Genomic DNA, 18,153 nt, shown 5'->3' with positions numbered 1-18,153 from the left:
TATATAGAGAGAATAAAGGAGGGGTGCGCCTTTCTCTCTCTCCTTCCCAGTGCGCCCATCCCCTTTCCCAGTGTATCCGTTTTGTTTTTTTAAGTTGCCACAAGAAGCCGCAAACACATACAGAAAGAGAAAAAAATTGACACACAAAAAATTCCCGCCAATAACCCGTTTAAAAATTCCTAACACGAAAAAAAAAAAAAAAAAAGGAAACATGGATGACATGGATAACATGCAAACGCAACAAGGAAATACAAAAAAAAAAGTAATCTCGGCACTTGGGGGAACAAGTCGTGAAGGGCGTGGCCTTCTTTCCGGGTTACACTGCGACCCTCCCGGCCTGTGTGCCGCTCGCGGTCCGAAAGAGAGCCCGGGGCGGCGCAGGGACTTTACGCGCACCATGGGGCTGAGCCCCGGCAAACCCGCCAATCGCGGTCACCCGCGCAAAGAACGGCACCCAACGCATCACCGAACCCTTCCCCATGAAGTTGCAAAAAGCTTCGCATAGCGTCCCAACCGCCAAAAATTAAAAGACGCCGCGGGATCGGAATGGCCCTAGACCCCCTCCCGTCAGAATTGGTGCGGCCGAATCTCCGCCCCAAGGAACAGGTATTGATGAAACGGGCGCCTTGGCCTCTGGAAACAAAATCATCAGAGGAGCGGGCGCCGCATGCTCGAGGGGGCGCCCCACCCCGCCCCCGAAAAAGGCCGCCGCAATCGCAATGCCGTCACCAACCCACGTGCGTGGGATGGTTCTCCCGGCGCTGAGCCATGTGAATTGCAGGGTTCAGTGGGCGGTCCTCGGTGCCCGTGCTGCGTCTGGGGTCGGGCAGTTCTTCCAAACCGTTGGGGGGGGGGGGGCGACGGTTTCATGGTGCGCTGGTGCGGCGGTAATGGTTTTGGGAAGCCCAGCACGACTCTAAACATTTCCTCGGTGTTTTTTGAGGGCCTCAGCAACCGCTGCGTTAACCGCTTCGCCGGTCAGAGGTTGCGGACCTCCTCCATGAACTGAGAAAAGCGCTGGACGATAAGCCATTGCACGGAATGACGTCTTCCCCCCACGCCCGGACCCACTTCACTGTTCTCGCCCCTTCTCCGAGCCTATCCTGCTTTCCTCGACGTCTGCGGGGGCGCTCCGCGACCTCAACTACACGGAAGTTCATTACAACACACAAACACACCTCCCCAAAGAGTAGAAAATGGGAACGCGCCCACAGACAACTCAGAAAAAAAAAAAAAAAAGCACAATATACGGAGAGATGCCCAATCTCTCAAATAAATACCGTCGAGCCAGCGCTTGTATGAGTCATTGCTCTTCCCCCCTGCCTCAAATAGGGAGGGCGTGGCAATGAAGAGTACAAACAGTTTGGCCCCGTACACCCAACATCCCCACACATCGGAAACGCTCTATCCAACGCCCACGTAGGCCAATAAAAAAATTCGTTCACAAATCAATCCACGACGACCGGGCTCTCGTCGCAACCTCAAAAAGTGACAGCCATCGGGGTCCCGCAACAGCCGGGCCCCTCCCCTGTGCGGGGGGCGCCGCTACGACCACTAGTGGTAGCAGTAGCGGGGGGTAAGCGGGGCGACAGAAAAGAAAGAAAAAAAAAAAAACAGGTTGCACTCGCCGCACCCCAATGCAGTACCATCGCTGGAAAAAATAATCAAGCCATGGATAAAGAATCCGGGCAATTCAACAAGACATGCCATCATCCAAATGGCTCCGTCCCGTCGCACATTCCCTACACAGGCCTCTGGGAACAAAACCAAAAAGAAGGAGTATCTCAACGAACCCTTTTCAAGTAAGTGTCGCACAAAAAAGAACGACTGCGACCACCAAAAGGAAAAAGGGAAAGTGTGCCCTAAAAAAACGACCGGCGGACACATAACGACCGTGGATGAGAAGCCCCCAGGCGACTTGAAACACACTAAACGAACCCGCGGCGGTGAGAGGATGGTCCCTCAGCACGCAGGCCACATAAGAGTGGCAGTTATTTGTAAAAAGGTTGTACAACTGGGTTTTCCTAAAATGCTTCGTAACGCGTTCCACTGCGGCGTCGTATTCCTCCACTTCCCGTCGACACGTCTCCTCCGTCGTTCGCGGGTTCTCGCCCTGAGGACAGTAAAACGTTGGAACATACATTCTAGAAATATTCCAATATTTTGCCGGGTTGCCAAAAAGCATTTTATCCACGCCAATATGATACGGACCCTCAAAGTCATGAATACGTCCAGCAGAGTCGCAAATTCCTACATGCCCAATAAAAGGAAAAATCCATGAAAGAACAGGAATGGGTGTCCATACAATGCAGAAAGGGTAATGTTCTTCCGACGGGTCAATCCGAGGCGGAAGAGGTAGCGCAACAGACCTATTTTCCCCCATTCCCTTCCGTCCTGTCATGAATCTGGCGGCCAGAAAAAAAAAAACAAAAAACGCTAATCAATCCAAAGCAAAAAAGAACTACTAAAAATGCCACTACAAACCTTCAAACGGCTTCGCAGAAGAAAGAGTGAAGAAGAAAGAAGAGACAAAATGCACTCCACCAGGCAGTTGTGTGTCAATAATGCGCTGTCACTTTCCGCCTCTTGAAACCCAAAGCAGGCAACCACTCACGCAAAGTATATAGAGAGAATAAAGGAGGGGTGCGCCTTCTCTCTCTCTCCTTCTTCCCAATGTACCCATCCCCTTTCCCAGTGTATCCGCGTTTTGTTTTTTTAAGTCGCCACAAGAAGCCGCAAACACATACAGAAAGAGAAAAAAATTGACACACAAAAAATTCCCGCCAATAACCCGTTTAAAAATTCCTAACACGAAAAAAAAAAAAAAAAAAGGAAACATGGATGACATGGATAACATGCAAACGCAACAAGGAAATACAAAAAAAAAAGTAATCTCGGCACTTGGGGGAACAAGTCGTGAAGGGCGTGGCCTTCTTTCCGGGTTACACTGCGACCCTCCCGGCCTGTGTGCCGCTCGCGGTCCGAAAGAGAGCCCGGGGCGGCGCAGGGACTTTACGCGCACCATGGGGCTGAGCCCCGGCAAACCCGCCAATCGCGGTCACCCGCGCAAAGAACGGCACCCAACGCATCACCGAACCCTTCCCCATGAAGTTGCAAAAAGCTTCGCATAGCGTCCCAACCGCCAAAAATTAAAAGACGCCGCGGGATCGGAATGGCCCTAGACCCCCTCCCGTCAGAATTGGTGCGGCCGAATCTCCGCCCCAAGGAACAGGTATTGATGAAACGGGCGCCTTGGCCTCTGGAAACAAAATCATCAGAGGAGCGGGCGCCGCATGCTCGAGGGGGCGCCCCACCCCGCCCCCGAAAAAGGCCGCCGCAATCGCAATGCCGTCACCAACCCACGTGCGTGGGATGGTTCTCCCGGCGCTGAGCCATGTGAATTGCAGGGTTCAGTGGGCGGTCCTCGGTGCCCGTGCTGCGTCTGGGGTCGGGCAGTTCTTCCAACCGTTGGGGGGGGGGGGGCGACGGTTTCATGGTGCGCTGGTGCGGCGGTAATGGTTTTGGGAAGCCCAGCACGACTCTAAACATTTCCTCGGTGTTTTTTGAGGGCCTCAGCAACCGCTGCGTTAACCGCTTCGCCGGTCAGAGGTTGCGGACCTCCTCCATGAACTGAGAAAAGCGCTGGACGATAAGCCATTGCACGGAATGACGTCTTCCCCCCACGCCCGGACCCACTTCACTGTTCTCGCCCCTTCTCCGAGCCTATCCTGCTTTCCTCGACGTCTGCGGGGGCGCTCCGCGACCTCAACTACACGGAAGTTCATTACAACACACAAACACACCTCCCCAAAGAGTAGAAAATGGGAACGCGCCCACAGACAACTCAGAAAAAAAAAAAAAAAAGCACAATATACGGAGAGATGCCCAATCTCTCAAATAAATACCGTCGAGCCAGCGCTTGTATGAGTCATTGCTCTTCCCCCCTGCCTCAAATAGGGAGGGCGTGGCAATGAAGAGTACAAACAGTTTGGCCCCGTACACCCAACATCCCCACACATCGGAAACGCTCTATCCAACGCCCACGTGGGCCAATAAAAAAATTCGTTCACAAATCAATCCACGACGACCGGGCTCTCGTCGCAACCTCAAAAAGTGACAGCCATCGGGGTCCCGCAACAGCCGGGCCCCTCCCCTGTGCGGGGGGCGCCGCTACGACCACTAGTGGTAGCAGTAGCGGGGGGTAAGCGGGACGACAGAAAAAAAAAAAAAACCGAACAAAAAAAAGTTGCACTCGCTGCACCCCAATGCAGTACCATCGCTGGAAACAATAATCAAGCCATGGGTAAAGAATCCGGGCAATTCAACAAGACATGCCGTCATCCAAATGGCTCCGTCCCGTCGCACATTCCCTTCACAGGCCTCTGGGAACAACACCAAAAAAGAGGGCGTGTCTCAACCAGAGGACTCAAAAAAAAAAAAAAAAAAAAGGTGTTGCAGCGTTGAAATGGCAGACGCAAATACATGCGCGTAAATTCATCCATCGATATAGATAAATGTGGTACACCCACGTAATGCGGAAAAAACCAAACAAGCCGGGTAGAAAAACACAAGTGCACAAGGCAGTCTATTTCAGGATAGACTCACATGTCTCAGATTCTACTTTCAAGAAAAATACAAAAGTGCAGCAGAAATGCAGCAGATACGAGACATCACAGTTTGCCGTAAGCGCACGTATCTTCTCAATGATAAATGCACAGAGAAAAAGACAACAAGTCGACACTGTGAATCCAGAAGAAAAAGAAGAGAAGAAGAAACAACAGCAAATCCCAAACGTCGATTCCAGAAAAAAAAAAAAAAAATTCTCTCTACATATTTTTCTTCTGGAATCTCATATCGTAGATATGTGATATAAGATGTTTTTCTTCAATGAAAATCATGTTTCTCCTCACACTGTCTTCCTCCCTCCCCTCACGGCACAATCATCCAAACATATCTTACATCGCCCCTCCCCTCCTTCTTCTCGTCCTCGTTTAATTTTTATTTTTCGTTTTCGCTCATCCATACCGTAAATTCCGTTATGTTTCCCGTTTTCTTTTTTATTTATTTAATTTCTTTTGTTGTTGTTTTTGTTTGTTTGTTTTTCTTGTCTCAATCGATTTTTCCATCCCACCCCCCGCAGGTTTCCGTCTTCATTTCCCTAAAGCAGAAGGGCACATTTTTTGTTGTTGTTTTTTATTTTATTTTATTTTTTTTTTCTTTCATTCTTTCCTTTTGTAGTCACATATGCGGGTATGCGGGATGGAGTTTACTATCGAGTAGAGCGAACCGTGCATGTGTATGCATCGACGCAGGTGTGTCATATGGATCAGGGTACATAGTATATATATACATATACATGGTTTTCTTTGCTGGAATGACTCCAAAAACACCAAAAAAAAAAAAAAAAAACCAAGAGGAGTGAATAACAATAATAAACGAAAAAGAAAAAAAAAGATATATATATATATATAACAGGAATAACAGCGGTAGACACAGGACCTAATAGAAAAAGAAAAAAAAAAAAAAAAAAAAGAGGCGGGATCCCTTTTTTCTCCCCCCTATTCACAAACACACACACACACACACACAAATAAACGTACAAAAACGATTTCCCTCCCATCATCTGAAACCTTCAAGGGATATCCTTTCATTTTTCCCAACAATTTTGACGCCATTCGTTTCGTTTTGCCTCTTATTCTTTGCTTCCACACAGCAATCCCCCCTTTTCCGGTTTCCCCTCCTCCTTCTTCGCTGTGCGCCGCCCTCAGAGTTTACATTTTCGCTTCGCTTTTCGTAACTGATCAATTTTCGCGTGTAGCGCCGCGTACACCACGGGAAGTGGAGGATTACCATCCACCTCTATTATCAGCTTTTCATAGTGCTTCATGAGAGCCGACTTCTGTTCGCGGTAAATCCTCATCCTTCGCTGGTGCTTTTCAAGCGTGTCATCGGAGCGGATGAGGAGGCGGCCCATGATGGACTCTGGTGGTGGATCGCTCTTCAGGTTATAAATGCGCCCCGTAACAGGATCCATCCGACGCTGCAGACAACGCTCCTCCAGTAGCTTCACATCCACATTAATGAAAACCATTGCATCGATCTCAAATCCATTTGCTGTGAGTGCTTGAGCCTGAGACAATGTGCGCGGAAACCCGTCGAGAACGACACCCTTCTCCCTGGCATCCGGCTCCCGAAGTCGCTTCACCATGATATCTACAATCACCTTGTCCGGGATAAGGCTACCCTCGTTCATGAGGGCTGCCACCCGTCGTCCCACGGGGGTCCCCTTCTCCACCTCCTCCCGCATGAGCTCACCGGCACTAATGTGAAGCAGGCCAAAGTCCCGTTCAAGAGCCTCGCTCACCGAACCCTTTCCGCAGCCGGGGGCACCGAAGATCAACAAATTCATTTGCTGTCTTGAGCAGTACAAGCAAAATAAAACTAAGAGCAAGCCCTGTGGACCCAGAATCACGTTTGGCGCAGTAGTCCTAAACGGCACAATGGAAAAAGCTACATGCATGACGCACACATACGTTATTACACACACACACACACACAGAGAGAGAGAAAGGGAAGACAAATAAAGAATAAATAAAAAGTCATAATGAGTAAAAAAACAACAAAAACCAAAAGATGCTGTTGAAGAAACAGGTGTTGGACACACAAACACACACACACACACACACACACACGCATACACACTTACAAACGCAAGCGCAAACACAAACACACAGAGAGAGACGATAATCATGCGACCAATGATTTATTCATCGTAAGAAAGGGCCGTTTCTTTACGTTCGTGTAAAGAACAAACATACTCAGAAACATATTGGCTCCCGCTTCCCCAAGTTTCCCATGCACAAAAAGTCGCAAAGCCGCTCATCAATCAGTAGAAATATCATACACAAATAATAATAATATTAATAATAAAGTACTCAGCAAACGAAAAAAAAGTTTGGAGTTTGGAGGTGGCGTTTCTTTCTCTCTCTCTCTCTCTCTCTCTCTTTTTTTTTTTTTTTCCGTTCTTATGCTTCTTCTTTCCTTTTATTTCCTTTCCCTTTCTTTTCTCCCCAAAATATAAATGACATCTTAAACAAAAAGATTCCCTTCCCCTTCTCTCCCTCTCTCTCTCGCTTTCGTTTTGTTTTCCTCCTCTTTCCCCCTTTCATTCATTTCGCCTGTCAATTATGTGTTCTCTCCCTCCTCAAAAGATGAACGCTGAGATGAATTATGGTAAAAAGAAACAAAACAGAGTGGATTCTTCTATTCCTTTTGCCCACGACTTTAACCGCTCACATCCCTTTTCCACCTCCCGGGCCCCCTTCCCAGTCTCGCTGAACTCCACGCCCATCCGCAAGCATAACGGCACACGGCCAAAAAATCCTCCCAGTTGGAATAAGGAGATAAGGAGAGGGGGAGAAGAGGAGGGAGATAGAAACAGGGAGCGGAGAGGTGAGAGGAGAAAAAAATAATAAATGGGAAAAGTACGTTGCACGTCTTCCCCTCACTCTATCAGCTTCTGTTCTTTTATGTTTCCCATTTCCTTTCGCTTTCCTTATTTCTCTGTATTTGGCCCTTCGTTGTTCCTCCTCACTTTTCATGAGTTTTGCATCCCACCTGGTGTTACACGCCTTCCTCAACTTTTCCTCCCCTCGCCGTGCGAACAAGTGTAACGCTTATCCAACGCCAGGCGTCAACGGCTTAGCTGTAGAGGTCATCATCACCGGCGTTGCCTGCACCTCCGCCGCCACCGTCGGCACCGGCAATGGGGTTGTCGCCAAGTGCACGCGACTGATGAATTGAGGTGGCAAACAGCTCATACTTCCGAATGTCGGCATCGCTGACAGAACGACGTGCCCCACGCATGGCTTCTTCTACGTGAAGACGTGTAATCTCAGGGACGGGGTCAATGTCTTGGTCACTGTCAAGAGTACCATCTCGTTTCATCTGCTCAATTTGAATCTCTTTCACAATCGATTCACGAATTGCCATCTTGCAAGCCCGTTGGCAAATACCCGCAAGGTCAGCGCCAGAGAAGCCATGAGTTGCAGCCGCAATTTTGTCGACATCCACATCTGCAGAAAGAGGCGACTTACGGAAATTGGCCTTGATAATAGCCACACGCGACGCCTTATCTGGCAGCGGAATGTAGATGAGTTGATCCAGTCGACCTGGACGCATAATAGCGGGATCCAAGACATCAGGACGGTTTGTTGCTCCAATAATAAAGACGTTTTTCTTTGAATTCATACCATCCATTTCTGTGAGAATTTGGTTAATCACACGATCACTGGCGCCCCCGTCACCATGGCTTCCACGTGCCCTCGCCACTGAATCCAATTCATCAAAAAAGAGCACACAAGGAGCGGCTGCGCGTGCCTTGTCAAAAACATCACGTACATTTGCCTCCGATTCCCCGAACCACATCGTTAACAATTCTGGTCCCTTAATGGATATAAAGTTTGCCTGACACTCGGTGGCAATCGCCTTCGCCAGAAGTGTCTTGCCACAACCGGGGGGACCATAAAAGAGAACTCCCTTTGGTGGTGACATACCATACTTTTCAAACTTCCACGGGAATTCCACAGGGTATTGCACCAGCTCCTGCAATTCTCTCTTGACATCCAAAAGACCACCCACATCGCTCCATGTAACATGAGGTGTTTCCACATGCGTCTCACGAAGGGCAGAGGGGTTGGTCTTTGTTAAGGCATCACGGAAGTGTTCGTTTGTAACCGCCATGGAGTCGAGCACCTCAGCATCAATCGTATCATCATCCCAGTCAATAACAGACATCTTCTCCCGGACACATTGCATGGCAGCTTCAGTGCAGAGTTGTGCAAGATCCGCACCCACATAGCCATGACTGTCTTTTGCTATCTTTTCCACATCAACACCGGGGTCAAGTTTCATATTTTTGGTGTGAATGCGAAGAATTTCCAGACGTCCAATGTCATCTGGTACACCAATGTCGATCTCACGATCAAAACGACCAAAGCGACGGAGTGCGGGGTCAATGGAATTTGGTCGATTTGTTGCCGCCATTACAATAACTTGAGAGCGTGTCTTCAATCCGTCCATAAGGGTCAGGAGCTGGGACACGATGCGCTTCTCCACCTCACCCTGAGCCTTCTCACGTTTTGGGGCAATGGAGTCAATCTCGTCAATAAAAACAATAGACGGGGCATTCTTCTCCGCTTCCTCAAATGCCTTGCGGAGGTTTCCTTCAGACTCACCTGCCATTTTGCTCATGATCTCAGGGCCATTAATCAAGAAAAAGAATGCACCTGTTTCATTTGCGACCGCACGGGCGATAAGTGTCTTTCCACTACCGGGTGGGCCATACAGAAGGATGCCACGTGGTGGTTTGATGCCAATGTTCTTAAATAGCTCCGGATGACGAATGGGAAGCTCTACCATCTCGCGAATTTGCACCAACTGCTTTCGGCAGCCACCGATATCGTCATATCCCACGTCATCAAGGCGTTCCTCATCTTCACGGCGGATCGGATCACCCTCGCAGTGAATTACAGTGTCTGGGGAGACAATACAGAACTCCCCCGGGTCTACTTCCACCACCTTAAATTCTACCGAGCGCATTGCACCACGGCAGACAAACAAATCACCCTTCTTTACAGGACGGTAGGCCTCCAAAAAGTACGGCTTCAAAAATGTCTCAAAGAGGTCACCTGTCAGGTTCTTCACGGTGTCGTCGATTGGGAGAATATGAACACGGTTACCGTACGGCACGTTTGTGCAGCTGCTGACATGCACGGTATCTCCAAGATGGCAGCGAATGTTACGACGTGTTACTTTGTTGATTTTAATCTTCGCTTCGGGGCATTCCTCGTCTTCCATGGCTATGCAAATGGTGGAACGATGTTTCTTGCCCTTGATCGTCACTGTGTCTCCACGAAATATGTTCAACTCCTCCATGCGCTTGGGGTTCATCATCACAAGACTGTTATCATCGCTTTGAAAGTCGTCGGTGACGAGTTTATTTGGTTTCAGTACCTGCTGTGACTGTGGAGGAGGCATTTTTGTTTTCCCCTTGTGTACCTTCCTGTGTGTGCGGGATTCCTTGAGGGCGCGTGTATATATTTTTTTTTTTTTTTCCTTTTTTTTTTTTTTTTGTTTGTTTTGTGTGTTTCCTTTCTTTTTCTTTCTCTTTTTTTTTTTTTTAAGGCTCTCAGCACGCAGCAAAGAATAGGTCGGGGAAGGAAAGAACAAACATTTAAAAAGGCAAAAAAGTCCCTAAATGAAGGGAATTGCACCGTGCCATCCCGTAAAGGGGGGAAAGAAGGCACGCGCCCTTTTCTGATAAGAGAAAAGGGCAACGGCAGCAACAACAACAACAACAAACAAAAAAAACATGCAGTGGTGCTTTGGCCACCTCACTCCATGACTCCTCTCAAAAGAAAATGCCCGACATACGAAAATAAAAAACACAGAAAGAAGCACACCAATGAAAAATAACTGAAACTGAAACAAATAAAAAGTCAAATTCAGTTCAGAACAACCACAAAACAACGACAAAAAAAAAATAGATTCCAATCAATAATTGCGGCACGACATCTCTCCATACGCTGGAAACCCTTCTTGATTTTCTCACATTCCTCCTCAATAACCCTCATAGATCATCCCTCCTGTGGACAAAAAATAAGTGCGTATTGATATCATATATATATACATATGTTGTGGTGGGTAATTTCTCCATTCATTTCTCAATTCCGAAAAGTTTCAGAGCCTCATACGTGTCCCCCATACATGGAGAGCTGTCAATTGCGCTGCTGTTGCTTCACCCCCTCCTGCTTTGAGCATCCCCCCATCCCCTTTCCTATTAAAAAAAAAAAAAAAAAAAATGCATCAACAAAGCGCACGCCGGAAGCAAAAATATAAGCGGTGCATATCAACTTCTCCACTCCACCTGCACATCCCCGAGACAACGCGCCTGTTTTGGCTCTCTCCACTCCTCTTCTTAAAACAACATCCTTCACATCCCGCCATCACCTCTTCCGTAGGAAGTGAGTGTATTCCCGCTGCCGCGTCTCTCTCTCTCCCTTTCTCTATCGTTCTCTCTTACTGCATTTCTGTCCAACTTGTATTAGCCAAAGACGGAGTCAAACGTGTAGTATGTCCCGCCAATCCATACGAGCATAGCGATAAAAAGATAAAGGTACCACCTGCATTCCACAATGGTGTCAGGCATAGTAAAAAAAAAATTGACGTAGTCGCAGAAGGAAATCTCCGCATCCTCCTGCGCACAGTTCAACACACGGTCCGTAAACAGAGCAAGAAGGACCGGCATGGTGATCATGAGATGCACCCCTGTGAACGCCCCCAAAAAACTTGCAAACACATTAATGGTGTCCGCACCAATAGAGGCGGCAAGTGCGCCAAAAAAAATATTAAGAACCGCACGAACAATGTAAGCATTCCATGGCTCTTTATGCACACTGATGCCCAAAGCTCTGTCGACAAGCTGGATCGCAGGTAAAAACTGAATCGGATAACTAAAAATAAGACTGAAGCCTAAAAGTACCTGCAGCATCGTCCTGGTTGTGCTTGGAGGTATCGCAAGCACCACTGACGTCTGTAATGCTTCTCCAAACGCAAGATAACCGAGTAAACCAAATACAACATAGATCGTGACAATGGATGCCAAAGTGTACTTTACCAATGTAGAAAATTGTGGACGGTCCTCAGCGGCCATACTGTTCTCTACCGGCAGTACGACACCAATACCTTCAAGAGAAAACATATGTCCTGAAATAAACACAAGAATGCGCATTGTCGGCTCAAAGAACACCGTCCCTTGTGATACTCCACGCGTTGAAAGATAATCTAATTCCTCTCCGACGGCGCCTGCAAGAACGAGTGCAACAAATACGGCGGCAATCATGGATGCATACGCCAGCATCCTCATATTATGGGAAAATAGTGACATGGGCATTACCATTAGAACGCTTAAAAATACAAGAAGTTGGTAAAATTGCGTCGCACTCAACAAAGCAGTAAACATGGACGAGGCGTACTGAATATACACCACACAAAAACCGAATTGAGTAAATATAAGTGAAAAATTCGTGAAATGCATCAAAGTGCTACCTAGGATATGCCCCACAACGGCAGGATAGGTTCGAACAATCAAGAGATCAATCTTTTGTTTAGATCTGACAAGAGCCAACGCACAGTCAATCATGAGAACTCCCAACAAAAATACAAGCAAGAAACCAACGCCGTATCCAGCATCTTTGTAGTACGTGGACAGTAAAAAAACACCGGCCCCTACATTCCCTTTAAAGATATGAAATGCTGCACGACCCAATGTGTTATTTGCCTCTCCCCGTTGTGATACGGACGCCGCACCGCGAAGAGAACTCTCTAACACATCTGTCAGCCTTTCCCCCAAAGAATGGATATCGATATCTTCATCACTCTCGTATGCGGCATCTACTTTCTTTGTCTCCACTGCATTAGAAACAAATTCCAAACTTGTATGGTAATTGGCTGCTGCCTGGTGTCCGCAGCGCTGCAACATCGCCGTGCGAGGGTTGGAGTCCACTATGGCGACGTTCACCGCATCCAGACGATGAGTGGCAGGAACCGGAGTTAATGTTCGACTGCACTCTGAGAGAGTCGGGGTTTGTTTATCTTCACTTCGCAGTGATGCAGCAGAACGCCACCTTGACGATGTCGATAAACCCGATGCGCAACTTACGGGCAGGTGCGGCTCGTGCACACTGGCACGAGTAGATTCCCTCTGGAGCCACATTGGACTTTCAACGTTCATGCGTTGTTGCACATCCCTCGGCTCTGTGGGGGTCTTTTCGGCGACAACTTCAGCCCCTTCATCAGAAAATAAACTCTTTTCCTCGCGAGAAGCCATTTATCGGCTTCAGAGCTCAATAATGATGTACATGCATGCATACATGTATAAAGAATAAGTTTAGGATGATAGGCAGAATGAATAACAAAAAAAAAAAAAAAGAATTGAAGGCACAAAAAATAAAAAAACAAAGCAAAAAAAAAAAAAAGACTGCCAAAGAAATATATATATATATATATATATATATATATAATATTAAGTTTATAGAACAAACGACCCAACATCAGACGGAGCTAACGTCTTCTGTTACCAGCTCATATACATCATCGTACTCCAATAAAACGGAAATACGAACCAAGGCGCACAAGGCAAACAGGACAATCACTGAATCTTTTCTTGGGAATAAAGTTGGAAATATACCCGCGGCTACGTCACCCTTGCCCTCGCCATCAGTGCCGCCAGAGAGAGTCTTAAAGCCTCGTAGCTCCTTGGGTTTTGCAAAATCATTGCTCGGCATGACAGGTCGTTTCCAATTCCCCACAGTGCGCGGTTCCCTTGCAACAAAATGGTATCCATCTCCTGATACTTGAACATAATGTCAATGAGGAGGGACGTGAGAACTTCAAGGACGTGTTGCCCAGCACTGGACGCAAGTCCGCCAGCCACAAAACAGAGGTCGATTGCCTTCCTGTGCTGCGCCAACTCCCCAACGAAATTCATGAGGGCCTCCATGAGAAAGACTTGGTCCTGCTTCCGCTCCGCCAGATAAACGGTGTGCTCCACGATATTCAACTTCACAAGCGTTTCGGCGTATTCAACATCAACATAAAGGAGGGTGGTAAAAAAGCTGAAACCAAACTTTTGGAGGACAATTGTCTCCTTAAAGCGCTGCAGGGCGGCGTGTACGAGCAACAGTGCTCGGTGGCCAAGGGGTCCAGTAAAGTCCGGCCTGCAGCTTCCTGTAGAGAGATTATGGAGGAGGACGACTGAGAACTCGGCAATTTCTTCACTCTCGGGGTATCTCTCCATGGAGTCAAGAACAAGCTCGACACCACCCCCGTCTACAAGCAATCGCTGCGCATTTGTTTCCCCAAAACTGACATTCCACATTGCACGGATACATGTGCAAACCATCGCCATATCCTCCTTAAATTGATGTAGACTGGAAAGAATCCATTCCACCCCGCCGGATGCCACAATACTCTCAATAAGATTTGGGAAACATGTGTGTTCACAAAGTTTTTCTGCTGTGGCACGGGCAATCTCGCAATCTGAAAAATTCTCTAGTATTAGCAAAATTCGTGAAATGTCATCCTTGACGTACCATGTATTCCATACATCGTCAAATACGCTTTTTTGTTGAATGCGCTGCAACTGTTTGTTTGCAAAAAGGTGTTTCACGATGGAGGCAATGGAGACCACTCGGTTCACAACGCCTCCTCCTTCAGAGCGCAACTGTGACTGCATACCGATCAGTTGGCCACAGTCGTTGAATGCAGGACAACCTGCCGTTCTTAAATTCCCGTTGGCCTTCAAATAATACAAATCATTCCTACATCGCAGCACCTCCTCAAATCGTTTTATTTCTACAGATGGGGGATCCTCACCGTCATCGGAGTCGCCTGTGTTTGTTTCAGCCTCTCCATCATCGTCTTTACATGTGGGATGCTGCACCACAAGAATGATGTCGCCCTCCCTCACAGGGGACCAATCATTTTGGGTCAGCGGAAGGCTCACTGGTGTGACATTAAATATACCGTACTCCTCGCATGCCACAAGACAGTAGTCCATGTAGGCTGGATAGAAAGCTGCAAAAAAAAGTTTTTGCGGTAATAGTTTCACTTCCACTGTTTTTTTCTTGGAACCCTCAAAGAAAACGGCGGTCAGCTGGGCGGCAACCTCCGGGGAGCTCACGACATGTCGGGATGTTAGCAAAATACCTGGCGAAACAAGTATTGCCGTCCCGCGGCCTCTAATGCGGCAAACCGCTGGGATGTTGCTTCGATTGCTGCTCGTCAGCGCCGTTGTCATCCTGCTGCCCAAACCCTTTTCAAGAGAGAAAAAAAAATAAAACAATGGTAATAAATAGTAAATAATTCCAAAGACAACAAAAATCAGACACGGAAAACAATGCATCCACATACACACACATAGGAAAACAAAATTTCCCTTCTCCCCCCCACCGAAAGAAAACAACAACAACAACAACAACAAATAAATGAATAAACAGACGATAAACTTTGCACTAATAATGTATGAACCAGACGAACACACTCAATTTCTTTTTTCCCCCCTTTTCCTTGTCACTGGCCCATCTTTCCCTTCATGCATATGTATGAATGTATGAATCATTGAAGATCAAATTCTCCGCATTATATTCTGCGCAATTCCCACGAAACAAGAAAAGGGGATTAACTTCCTTTTCTTATGGATTTTACTTCCCCTCCTTCGTCAATATTTCACAAAGCTTCTCGGAGAGGGATCTTTCCATCTTTTCACCAACGGCACCGCAGACAAATTTCCCCGTGTCGTAAGGTCGCCAAAGGTGTAGGACCGCCTGCAGCTGAAGCAAAAGGCCGCTTTTTTACCAGGCGGCCCCGTGGGCGTGGCGGAACATGATGTGAGCCGCCTCCTGCAGTGCGGGCAATTTCCAAATTCAATTTCCTCAGGGGCGGCCTCATTTTGTCTGAGCTCCACTTCAAGCCGCAAATTCTCCCGCACGATATCCTGACTCGTCCTCCCCACAAGTGACGTCACCTCTCTGGCATCTTCCGCCACACCCAGCGGCAAGTATTCCTCGTCCCGTATTTTTTCCGTTTTCATCGTCTGCAAAAAACCGGAGGAGAAAAAACCCCTGGGAAGATTCAGTTGTGATGCCAACGCTCCGGCAGACCGGCCCCGACTGGCCAAGGCACCAGAAGAAACCCACTTCTCCAACTTTTGCGCTGCACACACCGCCTCCGCCTTTACCTCCTTCAGCTGCGATCTCAGCGATTCCTTTTCCTTCACCTCGCGGTGTAACTTTGTTCGCAGCTTGGAAAGTTCTCGCTGCAAAGACACCACCTCATTATCCTTCCGCTGCAGCAACTGTTCTGCGTTGGAAGGGGGCTGATTTCTTTCCTTCTTAAGCTCTCGCTGGAGAAATTGCAACTGGTACTTGGCATTTTTCCATCCTTCTTCCGCCTGCCCAAGTTCTTCCTTCAACTTGTCGCACTGCGCCTGAACAATAGCCATTTCCTCCCCCACCTGGGTAAGATGCGACAGTGAAGTTTCTGCCTCCCCTAACCTGCGCCGTAAGACTTCATTCGTATCTCTTAACTTCGAAAGCTCACGCTCTCGCAAATTAACTATCGACTTTGTTTCAGAAAAGTCAATAATCATGTTCTTTAATAAGCAAAGAGCCGCTGCAAGTTCTTTTGTATCCCGAACAGGACAGAGATCCTTGTCAAAAATAAATGGTGTATCCTCTGGATCGTTTGCCTCCACCAAATGGTGTTTGGCGGTGTAGAGAAGCTCACGTAATGCCCTCTGCAGATCATCGGAAAAGTCAGCATTTCTTTCTCTTGTACAAACGCGCTTTTCATAGACATAATCCTCAAGACTCGGTACATCAAAGGTGTGCGGGACGCTGTCCACAAGCCTTGCACCGCCACGAGTCCGCATCCAGACCCTTTCCTCTATAAGATTATTTGCAAGCTTTCGTGCAACTTTGTACTGCCATCTTCTCCAGTAAACTCGTCGCAACATGTTCGCCGCAGTCTCACTCAGCGTTTCCACAGCACGTTTAACAACGCCTTGAAATCGATTGTTTGTGATGATAGACACGCATCCCCCCTCCAGTATATCGTTTTGGCCACGCCGCCTCGAAGGTAAGGAACGCGCAAGATCACGAAGCATGGGCTTTGTGGTGTCAAACACGTCCTTTCCAATAATGGCAGCAGGTGTTCCAAATGAAAGATTCTTTGGTATCCGGAGCCCCTTGTTCTCGTCCGCTTTGGTTGTTCCCTCGCCTTGTTCCCCCTCCACGACAGTGGAGTTACCATCAGCCTCCGAAAGAGGCTCAACAAGCGGCTCGTGATCGGTCGGAGAAATAAACGACTGAAGGCCGTAGGATTCCACCTGCATTTTGTTGGCGTCTTTTAAAGCAGTGGATGGAATGGAAGCCAAATTTTCCCGCGAGGGTTCCAACAAAACATCCCCGACGGTCTTGCTACTATTCGTGGGCGCCAATGGCGATGCAGAATTGTGTATAACTCCAGCGCTTTGAGGATTACTATGGGGTGACACCGGTGTCTCCTCACGTGTCTCAGCGTCCTGAAAGGTCTGAGGCTTGATGGAACGAATGGGGCTGATGACATCATTGTTGGGTGGAAACTGCGGGGAGTCTGTATTTGCGGCGTCGGGCTCCGGCCCGTACTTTTTCACAAGCTGCCGAATGACTGCCTCCTCTTTTCCTTTAAATTTCTGCAATGACGCATCCACCGTTCCCACCTTCGAAGGCTCGTACTTTTGATAAATGGCTATCATGCGACTGCGGTAACTTTTCTCTGCAGTCTCAGAGGAGGACTCCACCACGGGTGATGCCGCTGCCACTTCTGGTGCCGCTGCTGGTGGTAGCGGTGAAACAGGTGAGAGTGCCGACTGTGGCCCGGGGGTATTGCCTGAAGGCGTATTGGCGCTGACAGGTGGCTCCGGCCCGTACTGTTTCACAAGTTGCCGAATGACTGCCTCCTCTTTTCCTTTAAACTTCTGCAGTGATGCATCCACCGTTCCCACCTTCGAAGGCTCGTACTTTTGATAAATGGCTATCATGCGACTGCGATAATCACATTGTGTCGATTTCGGGGGAGTGGAATTGGTGTCAGTGACTCTATCCGCCACCGTTGGCCCCCCAGACATGTTTCGATCGAGTGGCCGCAGGATTAGGACGGCAGCATCTGAACTAAGACCGAGGGATTCTGCCGTATCCGTTGACTGGATGACGCGGGTGGTGGCTCTGACCTTCCGATCACGCACCTCCGCCACGTTAAGCTGGAATTTGTCCCAAAGCGCGCCTTTATCAACCGCCGCCCGAATCAATGCAAAGACCTCCCCGAATGGTTTATCCGGTGTGACGTCAACGTTAACTTTACCCACCACGGGCCCCCCCAAAATAATTAACTTCATCACTCAAAAAACAAATACAACCAGAATCTTGTACTTCTCCTCTTCGCAATATTTAAGTATCGTGTTTATGTATACGTAAATACGCCAAGTTTTCACTTCTCCCAGCCCCTCTTATTCCATTTAATGCAAAGGAGCGCCCCAGAATAGACGCAAGGAAG

General features: G+C 48.0%; 6 protein-coding genes and 2 pseudogenes across 6 annotated transcripts, besides 27 other annotated features; all 8 read right to left on the bottom strand.

Moving 5' to 3' along the window:
- Nucleotides 1-1,018: a sequence feature (heterozygous, Esmeraldo-like haplotype).
- Nucleotides 275-1,033, bottom strand: Tc00.1047053509733.199 (annotated as a pseudogene).
- Nucleotides 1,019-1,033: a sequence feature (areas merged during assembly that could not be assigned to a particular haplotype. This can correspond to areas where the two haplotypes were merged or to regions with more than two copies in the genome that were merged during assembly.).
- Nucleotides 1,034-3,658: a sequence feature (heterozygous, non-Esmeraldo-like haplotype).
- Nucleotides 1,799-2,401, bottom strand: Tc00.1047053509733.190 (hypothetical protein, conserved; the record flags this gene model as incomplete). The annotated part of the gene is made up of 1 exon (XM_813587.1): nucleotides 1,799-2,401. One exon carries the CDS (start codon nucleotides 2,399-2,401, stop codon nucleotides 1,799-1,801), a length of 603 nt encoding a protein of 200 aa, XP_818680.1.
- On the bottom strand, nucleotides 2,900-3,658 carry Tc00.1047053509733.185 (annotated as a pseudogene).
- Nucleotides 3,659-4,418: a sequence feature (areas merged during assembly that could not be assigned to a particular haplotype. This can correspond to areas where the two haplotypes were merged or to regions with more than two copies in the genome that were merged during assembly.).
- Nucleotides 4,419-4,551: a sequence feature (areas merged during assembly that could not be assigned to a particular haplotype. This can correspond to areas where the two haplotypes were merged or to regions with more than two copies in the genome that were merged during assembly.).
- Nucleotides 4,429-4,448: a microsatellite.
- Nucleotides 4,552-6,671: a sequence feature (areas merged during assembly that could not be assigned to a particular haplotype. This can correspond to areas where the two haplotypes were merged or to regions with more than two copies in the genome that were merged during assembly.).
- Nucleotides 5,048-5,106: a sequence feature (A-rich).
- Nucleotides 5,177-5,234: a sequence feature (A-rich).
- Nucleotides 5,383-5,455: a sequence feature (T-rich).
- Nucleotides 5,507-5,532: a microsatellite.
- Nucleotides 5,564-5,589: a microsatellite.
- Nucleotides 5,765-6,409, bottom strand: Tc00.1047053509733.180 (adenylate kinase, putative; the record flags this gene model as incomplete). The annotated part of the gene is made up of 1 exon (XM_813586.1): nucleotides 5,765-6,409. One exon carries the CDS (start codon nucleotides 6,407-6,409, stop codon nucleotides 5,765-5,767), a length of 645 nt encoding a protein of 214 aa, XP_818679.1.
- Nucleotides 6,659-6,733: a microsatellite.
- Nucleotides 6,672-6,949: a sequence feature (areas merged during assembly that could not be assigned to a particular haplotype. This can correspond to areas where the two haplotypes were merged or to regions with more than two copies in the genome that were merged during assembly.).
- Nucleotides 6,907-6,931: a sequence feature (AT_rich).
- Nucleotides 6,950-18,153: part of a sequence feature (areas merged during assembly that could not be assigned to a particular haplotype. This can correspond to areas where the two haplotypes were merged or to regions with more than two copies in the genome that were merged during assembly.) that runs on past the window's edge.
- Nucleotides 6,977-7,005: a microsatellite.
- Nucleotides 7,006-7,068: a sequence feature (A-rich).
- Nucleotides 7,109-7,167: a sequence feature (GA-rich).
- Nucleotides 7,401-7,460: a sequence feature (CT-rich).
- Tc00.1047053509733.170 (transitional endoplasmic reticulum ATPase, putative) lies at nucleotides 7,702-10,038 on the bottom strand (the record flags this gene model as incomplete). The annotated part of the gene is made up of 1 exon (XM_813585.1): nucleotides 7,702-10,038. The coding sequence occupies one exon, from the start codon at nucleotides 10,036-10,038 to the stop codon at nucleotides 7,702-7,704; it is 2,337 nt and encodes a 778-aa protein (XP_818678.1).
- Nucleotides 10,101-10,182: a sequence feature (A-rich).
- Nucleotides 10,335-10,361: a microsatellite.
- Nucleotides 10,843-10,862: a microsatellite.
- Nucleotides 11,048-11,080: a sequence feature (GA-rich).
- Nucleotides 11,105-12,889, bottom strand: Tc00.1047053509733.160 (amino acid tansporter, putative; the record flags this gene model as incomplete). The annotated part of the gene is made up of 1 exon (XM_813584.1): nucleotides 11,105-12,889. One exon carries the CDS (start codon nucleotides 12,887-12,889, stop codon nucleotides 11,105-11,107), a length of 1,785 nt encoding a protein of 594 aa, XP_818677.1.
- Nucleotides 12,976-13,037: a sequence feature (T-rich).
- Nucleotides 13,051-13,081: a microsatellite.
- On the bottom strand, nucleotides 13,256-14,971 carry Tc00.1047053509733.150 (hypothetical protein, conserved; the record flags this gene model as incomplete). Its single annotated transcript, XM_813583.1, has 1 exon — nucleotides 13,256-14,971. The coding sequence occupies one exon, from the start codon at nucleotides 14,969-14,971 to the stop codon at nucleotides 13,256-13,258; it is 1,716 nt and encodes a 571-aa protein (XP_818676.1).
- Nucleotides 15,021-15,043: a microsatellite.
- Nucleotides 15,281-17,995, bottom strand: Tc00.1047053509733.140 (hypothetical protein, conserved; the record flags this gene model as incomplete). The annotated part of the gene is made up of 1 exon (XM_813582.1): nucleotides 15,281-17,995. The coding sequence occupies one exon, from the start codon at nucleotides 17,993-17,995 to the stop codon at nucleotides 15,281-15,283; it is 2,715 nt and encodes a 904-aa protein (XP_818675.1).

Source organism: Trypanosoma cruzi, genomic scaffold, assembly GCF_000209065.1.
Source record: "Trypanosoma cruzi strain CL Brener 1047053516435 genomic scaffold, whole genome shotgun sequence".
Lineage (NCBI taxonomy): Eukaryota > Euglenozoa > Kinetoplastea > Trypanosomatida > Trypanosomatidae > Trypanosoma > Trypanosoma cruzi.
This window is presented reverse-complemented; position numbering and strand designations above follow the sequence as displayed.